This window comes from Platichthys flesus, chromosome 20, assembly GCF_949316205.1.
Source record: "Platichthys flesus chromosome 20, fPlaFle2.1, whole genome shotgun sequence".
NCBI lineage: Eukaryota > Metazoa > Chordata > Actinopteri > Pleuronectiformes > Pleuronectidae > Platichthys > Platichthys flesus.
Window position 1 is genome coordinate 5,557,664 of NC_084964.1, and position 22,654 is coordinate 5,580,317.

The 22,654-nt window shown below is 43.9% G+C and overlaps 2 protein-coding genes across 3 annotated transcripts in view; both read right to left on the minus strand.

Moving 5' to 3' along the window:
- Positions 1-267: 267 nt before the first annotated feature.
- bsk146 (brain specific kinase 146) lies at positions 268-12,411 on the minus strand. The gene is made up of 5 exons (XM_062414144.1): positions 12,226-12,411; positions 4,745-5,011; positions 4,436-4,638; positions 3,632-3,823; positions 268-3,551 (listed from the first exon to the last, which is right to left on the minus strand). Exons 2-5 carry the CDS (start codon positions 4,914-4,916, stop codon positions 2,802-2,804), a joined length of 1,317 nt encoding a protein of 438 aa, XP_062270128.1. The 5' UTR covers positions 4,917-5,011; positions 12,226-12,411; the 3' UTR covers positions 268-2,801.
- A 3,699-nt stretch (positions 12,412-16,110) lies between these two features.
- The window catches only part of wu:fj29h11 (uncharacterized), a 37,275-nt gene continuing 30,731 nt past the window's right edge, over positions 16,111-22,654 (minus strand). For both annotated transcript variants that reach the window (XM_062414122.1, XM_062414121.1), the window contains exons 42-47: positions 21,815-21,929; positions 19,996-20,127; positions 19,630-19,896; positions 17,225-17,363; positions 16,935-17,079; positions 16,111-16,851 (exon numbers count right to left, since the gene is read on the minus strand). In XM_062414122.1, coding sequence (XP_062270106.1) covers positions 16,438-16,851; positions 16,935-17,079; positions 17,225-17,363; positions 19,630-19,896; positions 19,996-20,127; positions 21,815-21,929 — 1,212 coding nt within the window. In that variant the 3' untranslated portion in view covers positions 16,111-16,437. The remainder of the gene's footprint in view (positions 16,852-16,934; positions 17,080-17,224; positions 17,364-19,629; positions 19,897-19,995; positions 20,128-21,814; positions 21,930-22,654) is intronic.

Genomic DNA, 22,654 nt, shown 5'->3' on the forward strand with positions numbered 1-22,654 from the left:
AGGGATGCAAGGAAGAGAATGTGTCACTCCATTGTGAAACTCTGTACTGTAACTCGGGATGTTACTCCTACATAGGCCGACCGTCATGCTAAAACTTGAGGACGGTTACACCGTTCAGAAACGTCCTTTTGTAACCGACTGTAAGTATGTTGCTGGCTGCAAACACATTCATACTGAGCATACACAATGACCTGTCCATCAACCCTCCTGTTTCACCATTCATAGAGAAAGAGAAAAAAAAAAAGTCACAAAACCATTATACCCAACAAGAAATCTCATTTTATTGACTAAACCTCAGCGTACAGGAAGACATTTGTAATGCAGCGACAGAACTGGGTACGAGTTTGAGTGCTGTGGTCCTCTACTCACTGAAACACCACTGAAGTCGCAATGCTTTGAAACATGCCGCTGGAGAGAGAGACACTGACTCCATTACAACACGTGACATTATGAATGAGCGGAGGAGGCCTCAGGCGTTGGGAGGAAGAGAGATGGAGGAACTTGAGGGAGTCGATCAGTCAATGGAATGTAATATTCCTCGTTTTCATTTGTGTATACAGTGTTTGTGTTACATCGATTTGGATCTTTTAAACTTTAGAGATTATATAAATGTTGCATTACAATGTTAAACTAATTTGGACGAAATTATGCCAAAAATGTTTACTGAAAGTCGATTTGTTTCTCGCGCTTTAAGGATCATCTTGGTTTTGCTCTCAACTTTACCGCGTTCCCGAAAGAACATTTTATTATTACAGACAACTTAGTGGCGACCCTGTGGTCACCGCTGTCCACCCTTGGCTCTGCCACTGCCAGATCTGCAGAGCTTCTCGCTGGACAAAATGTAAAATGAGGCTTGTTAGGATGGATGACTGAGACGCTGTGGAGAGGTAGAATGGTGGTTTGTGGGAGAAGAGTTAACGCAGGGAAAGAACAGGCCTTTACATGATGAGGTCATGTACAGGCCTGTGCACCCTCCGATGGAGAGGCTGCAGCGAACAGCAGTGACTGTATCAGCTCTGTCCGTTGTTCCGAGTCAGAGGGCTGATGCAGACGATGAGGTCAGAGATTATCACAAGATGTAGTCATTTGCATACTCGCTGGCTGATCCGGGAGCAGCTCTGAGGGAAGCGAACGGAGCAGGTTGACGTGAGAGCCGTCGAGCCGATCCTCAGTCGGACAGATCCGAGCCGAGGCCGACGACTCTCACGGGATAAAGAGACATGTTGTTTGCAGCTGCACGACATCTACAGAGAACAACAGCTGGTGACGGGAGCAACACTGAGCAGGTTTTCACAATAGACAAATTCATGCAGATTTATGTCTGGAAAACAACACACGACACGTCCATTCATATACATGACCTGATGTGTTTTTTGTTTTTCTTTCGATTATCCATGTAATATTCATGATGAGTCAAAGAAAGGATTGGATTACTTTTTTGCTGTTAATTTTAAATTAAAAAACATCCAAGCCACACTACCTCACTAAAGGTGGCCGTTTAGAATCTCTTCTAAAAATGCATCAATTAATTCCTAACCTATAATTTTTAATTCAAGCCTCTCGCTCCACGTCCTCATGCTTTGCTTTTTTTTTCTGTTCCTGAATGTGGTGAGATGAGTACACAACATTAATAGCAATACAAATACAACACACTGAATAGAAACTAAATATTGATCCAATTTTTAGCCCTAAGATATTCCCACTTCGACATGATGCGAGGAATTGTGCTACGGCAAAAGCTCTACATCACAATGTTTTACGATTCTTTTTAAACAATTTTTTTCGTAAAGCCGGTTTGAATTTTCTTGAAAGTTAAGTTTTAGCTACTTGTCATGCAAAGTGATAGTTTTTCTTTTCAGACGATACTCAAAAGAAACCCGAAGTCGTACAAACAGAATTTCAAGAGAGAGTAGAAAATAATGTTTCACCGGTGAAGATGATATGTTTGTCATGAAGAACAGAGGCGGCGGCATCCTTCTCTCAATCCAGTCTCACACTCACATTGGTTTATGTCCTGCAGAGGGGAAATATTACATCTGGAAACCACTGGTCACAACTCAAACATAATGTACTGACACCAATATGTACAACAGCCAACCACGTGTTGTAGAGAGAAGTGGGTGTGGCACAGCTGCGCCGATACACCAAATCATGATGTCAAGTCCAGAAAGAAAAGAGAAGAAAGAGAGCTACTTTACAAAAGAAAAACAATAGAAAAAATAGTGTTAAGTCTTTTTAGATTCCAATAAATAAGAAAATCCTCAAAGCAAAAATAAATCCACTTATTTTAGATTCATACAGTGATACACTCACACGTTCACATTACACGTGACACATTTAAAACAAACGTTCACTCGTTTCTTTTTCTTTTTTTATCTTACAGGGTGATTCCTTGAACTCTGCATCTTCAAACGTCTTTAAGATGTCCCACAGTGTTCTGCTGCATTTTCGGGTCCTTATTTCATTTCATTTTTTGCTGGAAGTATTGCTTTAAGAAATACATTTTGGTCTTTTTCTCCGATGTGACAGAATCTCTAATGGAAGCAATTTCTCATTTCTTCCTCTGGGTTTCACAAAAACTGCACTCGGGCTCGTCATTGAACCCAAAGTGGGGTTTTTAAACCTCGGAGCGATGTACGTACTCGACCAAGACTTTCTGTGCTGTGCCGCTCTCAGGGTGTTTGCAACGGGACACGTGTACGTCTGATTGTTTCGTCTTGCTGGCATGCACATCTATGTGATTGGGTGGGAGGTATAAACGTGTGGTGTGGTGAGTCTGTGACGGCAACATCCGGACACACTCACACGCAGATCTCTATGGGCGTGGCCACCAGCATGCGGCTGCCCGGTGAACTGCTCTCTCGCGGCATTCGATCGTAGCTGTTGGTGGACGACACTGAACTGTTGGTAGAGACGGGCACGAAATGGTGGCCGCTGACCTGTTCCATCAACCCGCCCTTGGCCCCGCTGCCACTCCCCCGCTCCACCGACACAGGAGACATGGGAGAGAGAGGGGACAGAGTCTGCTGCTTCATCCGCTCCACCAGCAGCTCCTCGTCCTCCTCCCCAGAAGACGACGATGAGATGGTGCCATTCACATCACCTTGCACGATTCCTCCTCCTCCTCCTCCTCCTCCTCCTCCACCGCCAACCCTCTCTCCACCTCCTCCGCCTCCTGTATTGCTGTTGCCGTTGTTGTTGTTATTCTCCGTATCCAGCATCCAGGAGTGGCTGAAGTAGCCGAACACCTCCTTGACAGAGCAGCGGCGGTCCTGCTCCACGGAGAGCAGCCGGCGGAACATACGGAGCGCCTGCTCAGTGAAGCGCCTCCACTGGGACGGCACCGTGTTCGTCCTCCTCCTCTGCCAGCGGATGAACTCCTGGTAGAAGGAGTCGGAGGGCAGCGCCTTCTCCCAGGGGAAGTTGCCGGTCAGCATGCAGAAGAGCAGCACGCCGAAAGCCCAGACGTCAGTGCTGTAGTCCACGCAGAAGCCCTCGTGGCGGGACACATCGCAGAGTTCCGGGGCCGTGTAGGGGATGGTACCGCTCACCTAGAGGAGAAGGTCAGCAGGTTAAAGCTGCAACAAGATGCTTAATAATAGAATAGTCTCAAAATAAACCTGATACTTACTCTTTTCACGGGCGAGCCAGCTCGGCGGGTCATGCCAAAGTCGGACAGCTTGACCTTGCGGCACTCTCTGTCAAAAATGAGGATGTTTTCGGGCTTGATGTCCCTGTGGACCAGCTTCTTACAGTGCAGGTAGTCCAGAGCGATGGCTACTTGGTGCACGCAGCGCTTTGCCACTGCCTCTGGAAGACCAACCTGAGAGAGGGAACAGGGGAAGATCTGAGTGGAGTCCATCCATTATCTGTACCGTTTGTACAATACTGTGCGGGGGGAACTGGAGCCAATCCCAGCTGACATGGGCCGAGGTAACCAGCGTATCATTGGGCCAACATATAGAGATAAACTACCACTCCCAACTACTGTCAATTTAGAGTCTCCAATTAACCTTACCCCAGGTCAACCCAGAGTAAGCCCCGGCAGATACGAGGATAACCTGCGAACTCCACACAGGAAGACCCCATCCGAACAGGAATCTGTATCAGGAACCATCTTGCTGTGAGCGACAGTGCTAACCACTGCACTGCACCACTTCCCAAGGTGTGTAGAGAATATGCATACACTGAACTGGGCACGTTTTTTGCAAATGAACATTTTTAACATTATGTTCTTCTGCCTTGTACTGCATTGGAACTTCTGTTGTGGCAACGTGTGTCGGGTAACACCTAGCAAAGCAGCAGCAAAAGTTGAGACAGAAGAAGACCCCAAGCCAACATTAGGTGGTTAGGAGTGAGAAAGTGCTGCACATTGTGAACCCATACTGTAAAGCCCTTCGAGTTGCCTCAAGAGTAATGCATGAGGAGTTTATACCTGTGGAGGAATGATATCGAAGAGGTCTCCTGCCAGAGCGTACTCCTGCGCGAACACAAAGTATTCCTCGGTTTCAAAGGCAATGCCGAACATGTTGATGATGAAGGGGCAGGGAGACAGGTAGAGCGAGATGCTGTACTCCCGAAGAAACGACTTCAGCTTGGTGGTTTTCTTCTTCAGGAACTTCAGAGCCATTTTCGTGCCTTTGGGGGAAAACAGAACAGATACAGTTTGGTTCTTCGAAGCCAAGTTCTTTTTTTTTATATTAAAGCAGCATATTCTTTTGTCCATGTGTGTTTGCCCCCTTACCTCTGATCTTGTGGATGACGAGGTCCACCTTGCCATAGGTGCCTTTGCCCAGCTCCCTGATCACCTCATAGTACTTGTTGACCTCGAGCCTCTCCAGGTTCTGGGCTGCGATAAGCTGCAGCTCATCCAGGATGTCCATGTTAGCTCGGGACACCAGTGGAGAAGAGCTCATGCTGGGGACAGTCTCAGGGGATGGAGCCGGACGGAAAAACTGGGGAATAGACGCTCACGCAGAACAAGAGCCGCAGCAGCTAGAGACTGGTGTCACTGTGAAGAAACAAGGCGAGATACATTTTTAATTGGTGTACGATAATATTTGTTCTTTTTTGAAATGCTGTTGTGTTGTGAAATGTCTCTGTGTTGTGTTCCGACCCTCTGTTCCGACACCATGTGGTATTTCTGTTGATTTCAAGGTTGGAGCTCACAGTCTGCTGCTCTGATCTGCAGTGTGATAGTCATTGAAAATGCTAATTATCTGCAGTGAAGGCTAAAGTAATTCTAGATGCTGTTTGCCAGGGGGATGCCTGAGCTGAGTCTCACACACACACACACACACACACACACACACACACACACACACAGAAAACCAATAACAGCTCTTTCTGGCAAATCCATTCCCTGCTGCAGTGTGATTATTCTTAGTGATTGTTTCTATTTGCTTTCCTCCTGAGAAGTGGGACCTGACAAATCCCAACCCTCACTCTATAGATCCTGGAACGTTTCCACATGTTCACACACACACACACACACACACACACACTCACAAACACGTCCACATATAAACACACATCCACACGCTCATTACATAACCTGGAGTGCCGGAGAGCCGCTTGAGCAGACGCTTGTGAATCTGCCGCTCAGTCACTGCTCACAGTGAAACACTTGGACTTCTGTCATGCTCATACCAGCATGTAGCCTCGTCTGTCGGTACACACAGTCCACTCATCTGATATTTACTCCATGAACAGAATCTTTGCAGCGTAGAGTTTGAGGTGCAGAAAATAACACTTTCTGAAGAAGACTGAGCAGCTGCAAGTCAACAGAGCCTGCTTCATCACCTTAGTTAGAATACACACACACACAGCAACGCACGGTTTTAAAGTACCTCGTCAGCCCATCCACAGGCCTCTGTGTCGCTCTGTGGGGGAGTAATCTTTTTTGTATGAGCAGCGGACGGAAAGAGCAGTTGACCCCAGCAGGAGAGGAGGGATGAGTCAGTCCGGCTGATAAACGGCCGCGTGGAGAGGATGTACTGAAGCGCTCTCGCTGCTTTAAATAAAAGGCTCTTGGACACGTGATGAATGCACACGTACGCAGCGAGCTGTGAAAGAGAAGGCCATGCGGTTGTGTGGAGCAGAAGTGCTTACTGTAGCACTGCAGGACACATGCAGCGCCACGCGTGTCGCTCTGTGTTGGGACAACAGAGGGGGTTTGGTTCAAATAACAAAGGCTGGTTTGAGATCATGATCTTGCTGTTACGGCAGGATTAATTGGTGCATGTAGAATCATTTCCCCCGAATTGGTTAATTTTAGCCCATACTATACCATTTCCCATCTGACAATACTAGGCCCCATCCTCAGGAACACAATATCCAGGTCTTTAAATCCATGTGTTTGCAGATGCGTTGAGTCACCTAGTTGCTATGGTATCAAAAAACAACTTTTAAAAAGGAACATCCAATGATGTTAACCTACAGCCTGGTCTCATTTGGTGTGATGAAAGGTATGTGTGTGCCTGATAGACAATGAACTGCAAACAGAGTGGGAGCCAATCAATGATCAGTCAGGGCACATCATGGATCTATCACAGGCCGACATATAGAGATTTACAACTATTCACACCATGTCTTTGGGTGAAGGCACCATGTAGGCACATCCATCCATATATCCCACTTATCCTTTTGAGGGTAGCGGGGGGAGCTGGAGCAAAGGCTGAACCACAGACTGTATAAAAATATGGATGACAGATAATCGTGATTGTGCCCTGGCGGCTGGCTACAGAATAGGTCACAAACCCCGCCTCCTCCAAGTTACTGGATGGGACATGGACCAAACTAAAAAGGGAAATATACATGAGATGAATTTTCTCAAGCTGGTTTCTTTCATTGTAGTAACATGTAGTTCATATCAAACACATGTTTGCTCAAGTGCTCAGGTGACAGGAAAGTCTGGTATTAACTAGTTATTTGATTGTATAAAAGCTTAAAGAAACATCATGAATGACAGCTGAGAATATAGAGTTTGTGGTTCCATTGTTGAGGAAGTTGAAATGCGTCGTCCATCTTTATGTACATCTATGGTGGAAAAGAAAACTCTGCACAGAAAGGCCCTGGTTGGCCAAAAGGTTCAAACCCAGCTGTGAGGCGATGGTGCTAACCCCTGCACCACTATGTCCACTACAGTACCCCAGCAAAATACACTGTCTGGTGAATCACAGTAGCCGGTGTGCAGACACTTATGTCATCGATGAAAATGAATATGATGATAAAGTGTTTCAAATACCATCAACAGGCGGTGATGGTTTAGTCAACTGATTACACTGACCATTTACAGAGTACAAATACCTTTAGTATTAAGTCGACCAGGCGTTTGACATGAAAATCACAATATTTAAGAGATTTTGCATCATTAACTGTCGGGCTCTCATGCGTGTGTGTGTGTTCTGACATCTGTGTGTGTGCACCTGTCTGTGTGTGTTTGTGTTTGCGACTGAGAGAACTGATTCTGTATTTATATAGAAGCAGCATTACAGCCGAATGAGTCATCGGGTTAGGAGAGGAAGTCTGCTGCTATCCCACTGTGTGTGTGTGTGTGTGAGAGTGTGTGAGTGTGTGTGTGTGTGTGTGTGTGTGTGTGCGCGTGTGTGTGTGCATGCCTGTGTGTACGTGTCTGTGTGTGTGTCACATTGACTGATTGTTAACTATAGATGTAACTCAATGCACAACCAGCTGCATTAAGCATTTCACATCTTTGGTTGAAACAACTGCAGAGCCAATGATTGGGCAGCATCATCATGAAATTCAAGAGATATGAGGCTTTCACAGTCATATTTGCTCAGTTATGTTTTACCCATATGTGTAGTGGTACTGGTACATTTACTTTTTTAGTACATTTTTTATCTAGATGATGATGAAGATGATGAAGCACTGGGGAATCAGTTCCACTTAGCAAGTACTTTTGAGTTTAATACTTAAATTCTATCTAAAAGCAGCTTTGGTTGAGTAATTCCTCCACCATTGCAAATGTACCAATATGAAAATGTTACCTTACAAAATAAACAATACAAATATGAATATATCTCATTTTTCTTGATAAGGTTTATGGTTGAAATGTAAAAATATTGACCCTAAATTATATTTCTTTGTCATAAGGGTTTAATAACAACATCTTAGGAATCCAAAAGATATGGATATCAGGGTTAGGGTTACTTCAGCATCATACAATGTGGGAACTTTGAGCAAGCACACCAAGGCTTCAAACAAATCATTTCCCACTTGCTTCTATTTACCAAAATCAGATGTGTTTTATTTTTCATTAAGAGATGATCACGTTTGTATTTAATACTATAATGTAATAATGTTTATTTTGAGTGGTTACAGTGCGCAGTTTGTTCCAATACAGGCAGACTTCCGCAGAGAGGGAAAGAGCTGAGGGAGGCAGCTGAAGGGAGCTGGGTTCACACAAGCAGGTGAAGCTTTAAGACAGACAGCATTTTCTGCACAGTGAATCATGCAGGCTATCAGTGTGCCATCAGAACATATTTAGACTTCGATTTGTTTCTGATTAAAGACTAAAATCATAAATAAAAATGTCCCCCATCAATTTGGACTCTATACCCCACAGCCGATATATTTATGACGGCAAATTTGATTCAGCTTGGTTGGATTTAAGAGGACTGAGTGACATTCTAATCCTCATTTGTCGGTTGGACGTGATTTGCAAAGACACCACAACCTGCCTCTCTAAGATTTCCCAGCAAAAATGAGCATCAAGGTAAACACCGAGCTGCGAGGTTGAAGGGACTCGGATCTCAGACAGGACTGTAAGGCACAGATCCAAAGAAAGTGACCTTCGTGATTTAAGAAGTGTGGAACAAGCAGGACTCCTCCTCGAGCCGGCTGTCCGACTAAGAGGTAACCGAGGAAACTGATGGTCAGTTCGGCAGAGCTCCAGGGATCGTGTGTGGAGACGGGAGCATCGTCCATGAGGCCAGTATTGTTTTTCACATGCGAGACGGGAATGCGTCAGTCTCAGCGGTCATTTGTGCGAAATGCAAACAGCATTTGCATCTCAGGACTGCACCTGTACACTCCCACAGGCCTTAACACCCCCCCCCCCATCACTGACATTCTGTGCCACCAGGTTTCGCACTCCGAGGAGCAACTGACTAAATCCCAGACTGCTTATCTAACCGGCGGGCAGAGCCGATGACACGAGCACATTCAACGAGCCAAGGCGATGATCGCAGCCACGAGCACTCCAGCTGACGCAGCCCCTGGACCAATTACAGAGATGCCTTCTTCATCCTTTTTTCCATTTCAACAACCTTTCTGCTCTCCTGACACTCAATACGAAAATACACACATTCCGGTTTCCCGTGAGAGAAGCCACAGCTAAAAAACACTTAGCCATTCAATTAGGGTTGGTCTTTCGTTTACAAGAAACATTTCTGACCGACTGTTGTGCACACACAAACACACACACGCACACACACAAACGCATTGACAGGGAGTTGTGTATGGTAGCGAAAATGACATGAGCGAGAAGAGAGGGAGACAGTAAACAATGACAGGGGCCGTTGAGTAGCCAAGTACCAGCGTGTGTGTGTGTGTGTGTGTGTGTGTGGACATAGATAAAGCGTGTGGTGACCAGCATCTCTGCACCAACAGCCAACAGCATCTCCCTTTAAATCCCTGGTGCAGCAGCTCAGGGTAAGGTACGGACTCGCTGTGATCCTTCACACCTCTGACGTGTTGTTCTTTCTATAATGGGGGCGTTCCGCAGATTTTACATATAGAGATCAGCTTGTGAAAACAGTTCACTGCAATTTACTGTTGCACTTCCATAAAAATAGATTTAAAATATAATCATCACACTCAAAGCAGCAGAGTCATTTTCACTCTAGTGTGGCATAAGACATCCTACACTTCCCATGATGCACCTTGACTGTGCCCTCTGTTGGACACTCCCTGCCTGGTAAACACTCACATCTTCTAAACGACAACGCTAGATGTTACTCCCTCAGTCAACACGACATTACCCTATCCAAAATCTCAAGCTATGATATGATTTACAGAAGAATTACATTTCTATTATGTGTAACAGCGAGATCTAGTGTTACATCCTAGCTCCATAGATCTAATATGTATGTGACATCTCCATATTCACTTGTGCATTGTCACCAGAGTTAAAATAAAGACATTCACTAAACACAGTTGGACATTTTAGTAAAAAAGTCTCTTTGCTCTCTTGTGGAGAAGAAGATTGATTAAATGTAAAGCTGGAGCTGGCAGCCACTTAGTTGGACTAAAGACTGGACACAGGAGGAAAGCTTTTAGAGTTACACATACATCACAGAGACATCTATCTAACACGAGACTCCCAGGTAACTTGCAGCATGAACTGTTTCAACGCTCCCCGTGAAACCACCAATTTGCGTAGTCCTCATCTTAAGCTTGAATTTCTTGATGTCTATAAAATGTGTACCATCTTAGCAGAGAGGTATATGTAAGTCAATCTACCATAATAAATTATAAAACTCAGAAATATGTGAATGCATTTAAAAAAAAAATGTAATCCCAAATAAAAGCAAACATTAGCAAGAACACTCCCCCCACTCTCTGGCCCATAAGGACTGAGGCCTCGGCTCCCTGCTACAACAACACAATTTAGATTTTGTTTTTTGTTGTTTTTATTTTACCTCGATTTAAACACGATGCTGCAGAAAACCGTCTCTTGTGGACGTTCCCTTTTCAGAGGGTTAATAAGTGAAACTCAGACGAGCTAGTGGAGCTAGTTTTCTTTAGATGGACCAAAGCTAGTTGTTTCATTTTGCTTATAGTCTTTATACTAAGCTAGGCTAAGATCCACTGCACTAAGTTAAGATAAAATAAGCCGAAGTAAGCTAAACTATGATGAACTAAAGTCAGTTAAACTAGGCTAAGCTAACCTATTAGAATTTTAGCTAAGTGTCTCCTGTCTCGTGCTTCATACATTTTCGCATCAGTTGATTTCAATAATTATCAGTGAAGGTCGTGCTTTTCATCTATGAGCAGAGAATGACAAACTCTATTCAACGGCAAAACAACAAAAATCCGTTATACCTCAGCACAATCCATACGCAATATATTCATACATATTGAACCTTTTGCTATCGAGGAAAATGATATCATAATTATTTAAATTGTTTCATATTCTGTGTTCAAACGTTAGTCTGATTATCCTGTCATTTTGCATACATTTGCTTTATTGTCATATACTGCATATAAAAGTGAAAACGGAGCCTGCGCCTGATTCAAATCGGTGTTTATCAATGAACAAGTGCACAAGCAGCATCCAGGACGTCTCCCATGTCCCACCGGCTGCATCCTGATGTGACGAGGAGGAGCCTGCAGCCACAGCCTCCACCGCTGCCAGCGAGACGCCCGGTGCCGAGGGTTTGTTGAGCACCGGACCGTCTATGTGACCTACATTGAGATCTGTGACTCATCATACCGGGTATTTTGTGCGTCCTTGTAATTTTATCTTTGTGAGCAGCATTTTGAGCATTGACGTCACGGAGTGAGGACAATTTGGGGAAATGAGGACATTTAGGCCAGTCCAGAGTTTGACAAGGGCCAGTTTGAAGGTTAAGACTTGCTTTTAGGGTTAGGGTTAGAATTAGGGAGGGTAAGGTGTGTTTGTTTGTGTGTGTGTGTGTGTGTGTGTGTTGTGTCTTGGGCCCAATACACAAACACAGGTTTGTGCAGCATTCCTTAGTAGGACTTTGCATTGTCTTCCATTCATTGTGGATAGTCTCAATGAAACCTAACCGTAACCTAAACCAGGACCAATTCATGACTAGCCTAAATCTTTACCAGACCACAACTGGTCATGTTGGATCCTACCTGCAGTGTGTCCTCAGATTGTACTGACCCTAAGGAAAACAACTGACAGACTAACAGGGACGCACACACACACATACACACACACACACAAACACACATCCACACACACACAAATACTCTACACCCAAATATTGGAAACAATATTAAAAAAAATATGCAAACAGTGATGTTTCCTGGAGGTAACAACAAACACAGCATTGTTTTCAGTGTGTTCTGCTGCTGCTGCTGCTGCTGCACAGAATGGGCCCAATCCATCATGCACCTCAGGCCAAGAGGACACAAATACACACACACACACACACACAGTGGTGGATGCTGCATCACAGTGGGAGTCAGGTGCAGGCTGCTCCGGGTGAGGAGCAGAGGACTACTCACCCCCTCAGTGTGCTCCCGTATGGGGTCCGCGCTGTGAGCCCGGGCTGCAGCTGAACACACGGGCCGGTGGGGGCGCATACTAGGGCCAGGTGAGCCGGGGGGGTCGCCTGCTCTCCGTGTCCGCCGAGAAGCCTCCGAGCAGCGGTGCGTGCGCGGATGTGGCGCCGGGCATCGCTCACAGTCTCCTCCGGGCTCTGCGTCCTATTGTCTCCGCATCGCTCTGTCCTCTAGGATGGGAGAAGAGGAGGGGAGGGGAGGGGGGGGAGGGTAGAAAAGCCCTCCCCCTCCTCACCGCTCTGGCCAATCACAGCGCTGCTCCGCCGGGAGCCGCCGCTGCACGCTGTCTCCGTACAGAATACGCCGCCTTCAAGGGCCGTCGGAAATATCTAAAGAGAAGGGCGTGTAGGGGTGTGTGTTGTTGACCTGCCGGGTGCTGTAACATTCACTGCCTGGGGCTGGGTGTCTGGGCACAGGATCAAAATCCCTACTGAGTTTTAATTTAAAGACAGAGCCTAGGTTTGATTCGATTTGCATTGCGTTCGGCGGCCGAGAGAACTCAACACCTGCAAATACAGAAACACGCTGCAAACAAACAGAAACCCCAAAAAGGGATGAACCTGGTTCTAGTTCAATGCTTGCTACAACTAGGTTCATCACTTTGTTTTGGTGTGGTTTCAGCTATTGGCAGCACGTGTCTGTACTGGCACCTGTTGCAGTGAGTTGGGCTTTCTCGACCTCCGTCATCGCGTCCAATCACAACATTAATTTCATCAAGGTACTTAACATAGTGATGTTGAGACCTTGCCATTTTACAGAGAAACCATACAGTTCCTAAACACGAGCAAAGAAACCAATTTAAAAGGAGGAAACCTCTGGCAGCTACAAAACCTTTTAAAGGTAGGGTTGTGTCGTGGCAATGTCTACAATCCCACCTTAACAACAAGGAATGAGACACAATTCTCTCACAGTATTGCCACACTTTAATGCTCAGAGCATGATGCATACGACAAATGTTAGATTGTAATATGCGCCCCGATGGGAAACACTTATTTGTCTTTATACATTTGGCTCACCCCTCCCATTCTGGTTGGGGTTGTTACAAAATCAAAGGTTGGGCTCTTCTGATGACATGGAAACAACAATGCCTAGTTAAAACAATCAGGCCAAGATTCATTCAGATGCATGATCAAGGTTACATTGTATGAGATTCAATCATGATCAATTAAAGGGGAACTAAACATGATCATGTTACAATTCCCTTACAGTTGGTAATTTATTTTTTTATCAATTTTATAATTATAAATTAATAAAGTTGTCTGCAAATAATAATAAAAAAAAACACACAAAAATAATGCTGACTGTTGCACTCGTAGGACTATGATACATATTTAAAATGGTTCGCTAGCATACCTGCCTGTTACTAACTGACCCACCTGGCTTCAGCCTGAGAGAGATTTACCACTGAGGAGGAGACGAAAGCAAGAAGTTAGCGAGCGAGCCACGGAAAAGTCGTCTTTCAGCAGTTGTCAGTAAGGGCACCTGCATGTGGTTTGGCGGTGTAGTTTTGATGAGTGGGCTGATGGGAGGTGCGCTGATGTATCTGTTGCAAGCGTAGCCTGTTGACTTTTCCAATGTGAAACACAATGGAAGTTGTTGGCCATTTCAATATCCAGTTATCTGCCCTGAGCAACATGTCCGAAACCTTTTGAAGACAGAAATAAAGGCTTTATTTTGAAGTCTTGTTCATCTATTGATGCTGTTCACTCATGTGGCCTACTCTCTCCCTTATCTTATTTTTAGAAGAATACCCTCAGGTCTTTACATTATCAATGACTTGAAGTTGAGATTTACAAGGCAGTTTGAATGCCTCATGAATCCAACAGAGGAGGCATCTATGTCTCACCTCGTATATAAAGAAGAAAAAACAAACATCACCAGCTGCTAATCTCTGCTCTGCCACATGACTGCGGCTCCACATCACTTATCTGTATCTCTACGGAACATCGGCACGATATTAAATCTGTGGTCCTCGACACTGCAGTGACCGGATCTGACATGATGCTGTTTGTTTATCTTCTCTGTGAGGACATTCTAGTTTTCTAGTTCTACGAAATGCCCTGTAAGATACTGCAGTGCATTTTGTTGCAGGTTTCCACTGAAGAGCCGCTGCTCCCATTAGAAACAAGCTGTTATTTGCTCATTCAGTGTTTTCTGTGTCTCCGTGACTGTGTCTCCCCTCATGACCGATCCTTTGCAGAAAGCAGCCCTGTGGTTGCGAAGACGTTGCATCACAGGGTGGAAATAGGGAGGTGCTTTCCCTGGAGGTTGTTTTTAATGTCTCCACCAGCAACCATCACATGGCAGTAATATGGCCTGATTTGCAAAGATAACCATCTTATAAGGTCTACACTGAACTCTCACAGTGAGGCCCAGGGAGCACCAGGGGTCCTTAGTGATGAAAAGAAAAACAAATAATCATTTATGTTTTGGTATATTCCCCTCTTTGGAATATGCTTTGGTTTGTCTTGTAAGTAAAGTTCAAAGAGAAAGTAAAAAGGAAATACAACCTGAATTACCCCACTGTGGTCATATGCCCTTGCCGACCAGTGCAGTTTAAAGGTCACTGTGACCTTTGACCACTGAAATAATAATCAGTTAATGTTTGAGTCCAAGTGACAACTGGTCAAAATATTAAAACATTTTTGAGAATTGAGATGATCTCCTCTAGAGGCCAAAAACAAATTTTCTGAGGCTATCGTGACCTTGACCTTTCACAAGACAATTGAATCAGTTAATCTGTGAGTCTAAGTGAACATTTGTGCCAAATTTGAAAGGATGTATTTGTATACCCCTTTTACAACAACATGTTACAAACAGCAGGTTTTTTAGATGCTGGAAGACCCGAATATAAAAAGAGATTGACTCCTTTCCTATTGCCAGAATAGGCAATTCTGTTTTTGTCCCCCGGTTTGTTATGTTTGACGTCACAACTGTGAACAACTGAGGACCTATCTCACCAGGCCGGCTTGCCAAATTAGTGCACTCAGATGTCATGTTCATTGAAACCCATGTCTACAGCAGCGTCATTTGACCTGGGAGCAATGCAGACAAGAGCCAGATTCTTAAGATAATGCTTACAAAAGGCAAAAAAGGCTTTTGTAAGGTCACAGTGACCTTGACCTTTGAACTTCAAAATCTATTAGATCATATTTTAGTCCAAGTGAACAGTCGACTAAGTTTGAAGAAATACCCTCAAAGTCCTGAGATGCTGCGTTCACAAAAATCTAAAAACATGCTTTGTCAGGTCACGGTCACCTTGACCTTTGAACTCCAAATTCAAATCAGATCCTCCTAAGTGAATTTTTTGGCCGGATTTAATAAAACTTATTACGGGTGTTCCTGATAGGTTCACAAGAACATGCGGTCACAGTGACCCATGACCACCAAATTCTTCTCAAACTGAATATTTCTATCAAATTTGAATAAATTCCTTAAAGGAGTTCTTGCGATATTGTGGTCACAAAATGAAACGTCAGTGGCTGTCTGCGTGACAGCATAACATGTTGAGTAGGTTTGAATTGCATTTCTGTGGTTCACTTCCTTTTCTTTGTAGAGTGATACTTGTATCGCAAGTGGACTAAAGTGTGGCCTGTTCACAGTGACAGTGCAATTACCAGGAATGATGGCAGCCTGTAAGGGACCTTTCCAGTCTACTCTGCTTCTGTTTGACTCAACTGAAGCCACAGTTATAATTGCTTCATCTGTCAGTGGTTCAGGTGACAGAGTCAGAGTCGCACAACACTAAAGATGTGTCTGTAAACTTATTGAAGACCGTGTCTGTTCATATCCAGTGTTCAGAGCCAAATACATTCGGAGTCACTGAGATAACAAGAAATTGTTTATTTCAAAGGAATGCTAGAGTACAAGTGAGGTAATAAAAGACGGTTAAAACACTCAGAATTTCTACTGAACACTGACTAGAAAACACAAACGCGTGTGCAGTTTGCTGGCATAACAACATCATTGTGGACAGAGAGGAAAAAGGAATGTGCAAATTTTGGCTCACGAGCAGCATAATAAAGGAATCCATAGCTTGCATCGTGGCCACACTTAAAAAAAACTAAAGTCAGTGCAGTTATGGTAATGTTTAAAAGGCATATTTAACTTATCACTTACAATTTATGGTGTGTGTTATAGTGCCGAAACTGAAACTTATACAAACAGATAAAGTGCCAGATCTTTGGTGTGAAGATGCTGCGCAAGGTTCCGAATGCGACAGAGTCGAGTGTTGGAGGCATCTCCTGCGCTGTAAACCCGATAGATGTGGTAGCGCTCTTTTTCTTTCAGTGCAAAGTCCAGCTCGTTGGCGGACAGGTGGATGAACGACTTCTCTTTCTTTATCGTGGACTTCACCTCCACGTACACCACCCTCGCCTCTCCTGCGGCTCCGAAGCTCAGTTTGAAGTCGTAGGGCTGGCCGCTCTCTCCGCTCTGATTGCACCACACGATGTCCGTGGGGCAACTGGGGTCGCTGCTGTCCTTCCAGTGGCACAGGAAGGAGTTGACCAGCTGCTCTCCCCACTCACCGATCTCCGCCATGTCGATGGCTTCGTCTGATATAACCACCTGGAGAAGAAGAGCGGTTTAGAAAAAGCTAGCTAACACTCAAAACCCACTGGGAAACCGTCCAGTGGAGTGAGGGTACTGACCGTGGTCGGTTTCTGGCAGGTGAGCGTCATGTCCTCCAGAGGCTGGCCTTTGTTCCACTGGGGGAAGTCCAGGTGCAGAGGAGGACGATGAATGTCTGCCGTCCCCTGGAACACACTCGGAAGCACCACAGCGTCAGGGACGACCCTGACAGACAAAGGATGGATCAGTGTGGAGAGTAGAGGAGTTGGGGGGTAAGCAGGTGGGATTACAAAGTGTATTTAGTAAAAAATCAACATTAGTTTTCTGCATGCATATTTCAGATAGTGTGAGATGAGGAGGAGAGGCCTACAGGCTGTTTGGAGCGTTGTGGTCGCCGGCTGTCTCAGCGGGCTGTGCAGATGGAGGACTCTGCTGTGCTGCGGCGCTGCTCTCGCCATTCTCAGCTCTGTCAGACTCAGTCGTCTCTGTCTGCTGACGATGCTCTGTTCCTAACACACAAGACAAAGTAAGAGAATTAAGCATTTACAGGAGGCGCTGCACATGTAGAATTTGACGATAACGCCACTTGATATAATCATTATGTTTTCATGATAAATGTGAACGGATTAAACGCTGCCACCCCAACTATCAAATAAAAATCGAAAAATGATAACTATTAAGATTAATTTGGTTGTACAAGCATTTGCCCATTAGCTTCCATTGGGTATTTGTTGAACATTCACTCACCATGTTGATAGAATTACAAAATGTCTGCATACAGACATGTCTACAGTAAATCTCTGTAGACATGAAGTTTTTTTTTTATATAAACAGTGTTTAGTTCTTATTTTTATAATTTGAGTGCCACCTGAAAGGTCACGGTGAAAATTTTTTGAGGATTACTTTTGCATACTTTTGTCTGTTTTCGGTAGTTAACCAAGTTACAGATGTTCCTTAAATGCACCGCCAGAAAGGGATAGTTCACCCAAAAATGAAAATGCACTCATTATCTACTTTACCACTCATGAGAGTTCGAGAGTATCGCTAAGACTGATCTACTTTCGTGAGAACTGCTGGAGTAATTAGGAGGATAACAGCAGACATTTAGATTAAAAACTTGGTGTACATGATTCAATTTCTAAAGTCAGGGTTTTACAGACACATCGGACGAGCAGTATAGAGGCATTTTATATTTTTTTACTGTTGTTTTTATTATGTTTGAAGATGTGGTCGCCTGTTACTTCAATTGTAATGGATTTAGCTGCAACGCTGTTTACCCCTTAGACTCTAGAAGTGTTTTGTGGATATCGGCAAAGTGGTGAGTCGATAACAAGTGAATTTTCATTTTCAAGTGAACTATCTCTATAAACCATTGGTAGTTACTCAGCTTCCCTACGTTCCTTAAACGCATCACCTGCAAACTATGGTGATGCTCAGTGGTTACACACACACACACAGCTACACACACTCCATGTGTTCTTCTGAATGAAGAGGATTATCCAGGTGAGTTGGCTGCTCAATTGAGCCCAGCAGCATGAATCATGCATTTTCATTGATTTCAGGAATTGAAGTTGAGATGAGAATATACTCTCAGTAATGTTTGCCCATGAGTTAATCAGTGTGATGCAGACTTGAAGATAAACAAAGCTAAGGTGCTACATGTAGATGCTGCTATTCCTCAGGTAAGGACTCAAGGTGATATGTGTTTGAAGGGATTTGAACCAAGTAAATTAACTCAACCTGGTTAATAAATTGGTTGTAATTTCTTTGATGGTATGTTTAAGTCGTGAATTGGTTTACTTTTAAAAGGAAATTAGCATGAAGCAAATGTGCACTTGGAATATAATATTTCCCAAACATTTATCTTTTTCGTACTCTTCTCGTAGCTCTGTGTTTGGTATGTGTTGTGTCCTGTGTCCAAATATTTTCAAGAACCTCCAGATATCCAGATATTGATCTTTATGACACTAACCCAGGATCAGAGGCACAGATTCAGTCGACCGTGGTAGTGAGTGAAATGTTATTGAAGATTACATTTCAAATTGAATGACATGTTTGCAGATGTTATACTATTCAGTAAAATTACGTTCTCTGCATAAGCACCATCCAAACTCCAAGCTCTGGAATCTTGTCAACTCCGCCCTGCTGCTCAGGAGGCATGGTTATGTAATTAGTGAGAGGAGACTTAGTAATTCTAAGACCAAGAGGTCTCTCCAGAAGAACACAGTACAGTGACCTGCAGGCGGATTCATTCAGAACCTGTACTGTACTCTGGACAACAGCGCGGATGGAGATGACCGCACACTTTGCATGATGGGAACAGAAAAATATTTCAGTATAACTCAAAACATATTGCCAGGGAGCACAAAAGTTATCCTCTAATAGTTCTCATTGTGACCCTTTGGAGGCTCTGTTCATTTAAACATTTAATTTTTTTTATGTTCAATATTTTGGTAATCAAGTGTTTAAACATTATTGTTATTAAATAAATCTAACCTCTGTAATTTTGTGTAGCAATCTGTTGCCTGTTTACATGTCCAGCAGTCATGGAGAAACATGAACATTCATTTAGAGTCATGTCTCTGGAAGTGTATCTCTGGCTTGGTCTTCACTTAGGGAAATTAACTGGCCGCAAGCAGTTCAACTTTCTTTTCCAGCTAGACCCTAACCTAGTCTGTCATTTGTCCTGGGGTTTGTCTGTCATTTGTTATTTCACCCTAAACCATAACAAACAACCAAAGGCAGCAGGAGACAGGAGATGGTTGAATGTGTAACCTGGTGGTCGTGGCCCGGTGCTGATGTTGGTGGTCCCGGCAGCCGGGTAAGGTTGGTCTGGATGGCCGAGGACTCTCTGAAACGCGGGCTGGTCTGGTGGTCTGGAGCTGCTCCTGAGTGGCTGGTGTCCCTCGCTGCTGGGACTCTGGGGGACGACGTGGCCTCCTTCTCTGAGCACTCCTTCTCTCTCCGGGCCTCTGTCTTTAGGGCCAGGAGGAGGGGGCCACATCTTCATGATGGCATCTACTACGCCTCCATCTGTCTGACCTGCTGGCACACAGAAATCATGAGAAAAGGGATTTGGGGTTTTTATGTGTCGGGACATTAAAACGTAAACGTGTTTACTGGAATAGCTGGACAAAGTACCTGTGCGACTGCTTCCACTACTCTGTAAGGATGCTCGAGGAGGCCAGCAGACTAGTGTGTCTTCCCCGTCCTGTTGTGCATGCCGTGGTGGCTCCTCTAGAGAGCTGATGTTGGAGTGACTCCTTGATAGGACTGAAGTTCAACATTTTCAAGAGTTAAAACCAACAAGGAGAAACAGAGGATAATGTAAAAGCTGTGAAACTGCCAACACATGCAGTATAGGCCTGCTTCAGTGCTGTTATGTCATAGAAGCAGATTTTGTAATGGAAAAGTCTTTTGATCATATTATTCCTTGCAGACGTATGAATGTGTGCGCACGCTGCACTGAGATATCTGCTCCTCTCGCTCTTTGAGCCCTGGCAACAGCTGTTCTTTTATGTTGCCACACACAACCGTGAACAAACCCAAATTAGAATATGCGAGAAACCCACTAGTTATCTTTTTGTGTGTGTGTGTGTGGAAGGAGTGTATGTATGCAGGGTTGAGACTGAGAAGAAATACACTTTGAATATTATGAAATGATAATGGAAATCAGGCCGAATGTCACAGAGAATTGGAGAAACTGCAGATGGAATATGTCACTTTGACAGAGACTCAGAAAAAGCCGCACTATCTTGTTAGAATTCATCTCAGGCTCCAGTTAGAGCAGCGAGTTACTGCTGATGTTCTGCATCAAACTGTGACTATTTCACACATTAACACTGGACGTTTTTTTCCTTTCAATCTTTACACTTTTAACTATCGTGTGAACATCTGACTTCTCTCCCTTGCCGGTGGCTCCTTACCCAAGATCTCCGTCTTATAGAACTCAAAAATACAAAGTTTCATTTTAAAAAGGCTAAATGCATACCTAACTACCGATGCAAAGTATGAATGTGTGAATATAATGTGACTTTGAATTTCAAGTACTCTGATTGGTCATTACAACTAGAGTTACTCGTGCTATTATAAATGCAGTCCATTGAATATTTTTAGTACTGTCTAACATGTTTCTAAACATTAAAATGAATCTATTGAGTCCCACACTGATCTGTTGATGGAAATATTCACTACAGTTCCACGTATGGATTAATCCACCACCGGATATAATCCCCATAACATACGCTGTTCCCTCTTCTCTGTCAGTAACGTTAGTTTAAACTATTAGGACCTGCCCCAGTACAAGACTTCTGACTCTCAGGTTTCCATGTTGTCATGTTCTTCTGGTTCTTATGTTTGGCTCCTCTTTTTCATCCAGAGATACTTCTATAGATTTTTAAATTGTCTTTCGTTGCGTTTCAGAAACATCGACACGCCTGATCGAGTCCTTTCCTGTTTTGTTTCCTGTTTTGATCTCACATGTGCTTACTTGGATATTATCTGGACTAAAAACTAAGGTGCTTGCAGGGGAAACTCCAGAAAAACATCCACAGCAACTGACTCTGACATTTTCATCTCACATAGAGCCCCTCCGGATAAAGATCTGGTGTTCTGTGAATGTTTGAGCTTTATTTTCTTTTTAGAAGTCCTATATTCTCTTGAGTCTGTTTATTTAAACATTAACAGACCTCATCAGGTTGTAATTCTGATAACCTCACTTCTTTCTAACTTTACTTTTTTAATTTGCGACATAACTTCAGTCGGTTTATCAGATTTTACATGGCTCTCTTTGGAGTAATTGAAGGCTTGTTATAAAGTTTTGAAATATGCAGTTGTACTCCCCAACACCATAATCATGCTCTGATGTGTACAATCAGTGGTTTGTCTTTAAGTGCAGTGATGCCTAGTTATTTTGGATCGTTGATGATGGATGTGTTAACAGTGTATGTGTCCTGCGCACCTCTCTCCAGTTGAATCTCTGGTTTGGGAGGTTCTGGGACCTCCCACTGCTCCTGGTCACTGGGCAGCTCTCTGATGTCCTCTTTATCCAACAGTCTCTTCAGAGCTCTTGGGTCCTGCAGACACAAACAGAGGTAATGAGTGTGGTACCGATAGTCTGCACAGTTACAGCAATCATATTGTTTTATATGGTTTTCTCAAATGTATTTACATAACAGACACATCACTGATGCATCGCATCCAGTGTCTAAAATGCTTATTTACAAAAAGAGTTGCATAACAACACTTGAGCTGCGTAGGCTTTAGATTTCATCTCTCAGATTCTCTCGCTAACTTTGGCAGACATTCTTATTAAAATGCCTATGACCTAATTAACATGTGCTGCCAGTGAGTGATCAGTTCCCTGGCATCATATAAAAGTCAAAGTATTAAGTTGATGCAATGAGAGAAGAGCCGGATCTGTAAGAAGCTCCCTCAGATCCTCTCGCCTCTGTCTGACTCCAGTGTATTAAGTGGCTGTTATGCTGCAGAATCTCTTCATTAAAACTCTTAATCAAACAATCGCAAATTCCATTTTATTGACTTAAGCAAAACCAGACATAGGACTCAAATCAAACAGTCAGTTGCGTCTTATATCCTAAATTCAGTATTGATTATATAATGCGGCCTAATTCTGCTGCATGTCTCAACACAGCTTCTGCACACAAAAAAAGCAAGATCACATATTCAATAGAGATCAAAGTTGAGGCCTTAGGGAAAATCAGCTTGGTAACCTCTGACTTCAGAATTCGTTGCAGCTGCACTTGCTGGAGAGATGAGAGCGAGTTGCCATGTAATGCAA

Bases quoted from the DNA above. Each gene is read 5' to 3' on its own strand.
- bsk146 (XM_062414144.1), bottom strand. From the start codon at position 4,916: ATGAGCTCTTCTCCACTGGTGTCCCGAGCTAACATGGACATCCTGGAT. The intron at 4,639-4,744 runs GTAAGGGGGCAA...TTTCCCCCAAAG, and splicing joins CGTCATCCACAAGATCAGAG to GCACGAAAATGGCTCTGAAG. The intron at 3,824-4,435 runs GTATAAACTCCT...TCCCTCTCTCAG, and splicing joins TCGATATCATTCCTCCACAG to GTTGGTCTTCCAGAGGCAGT.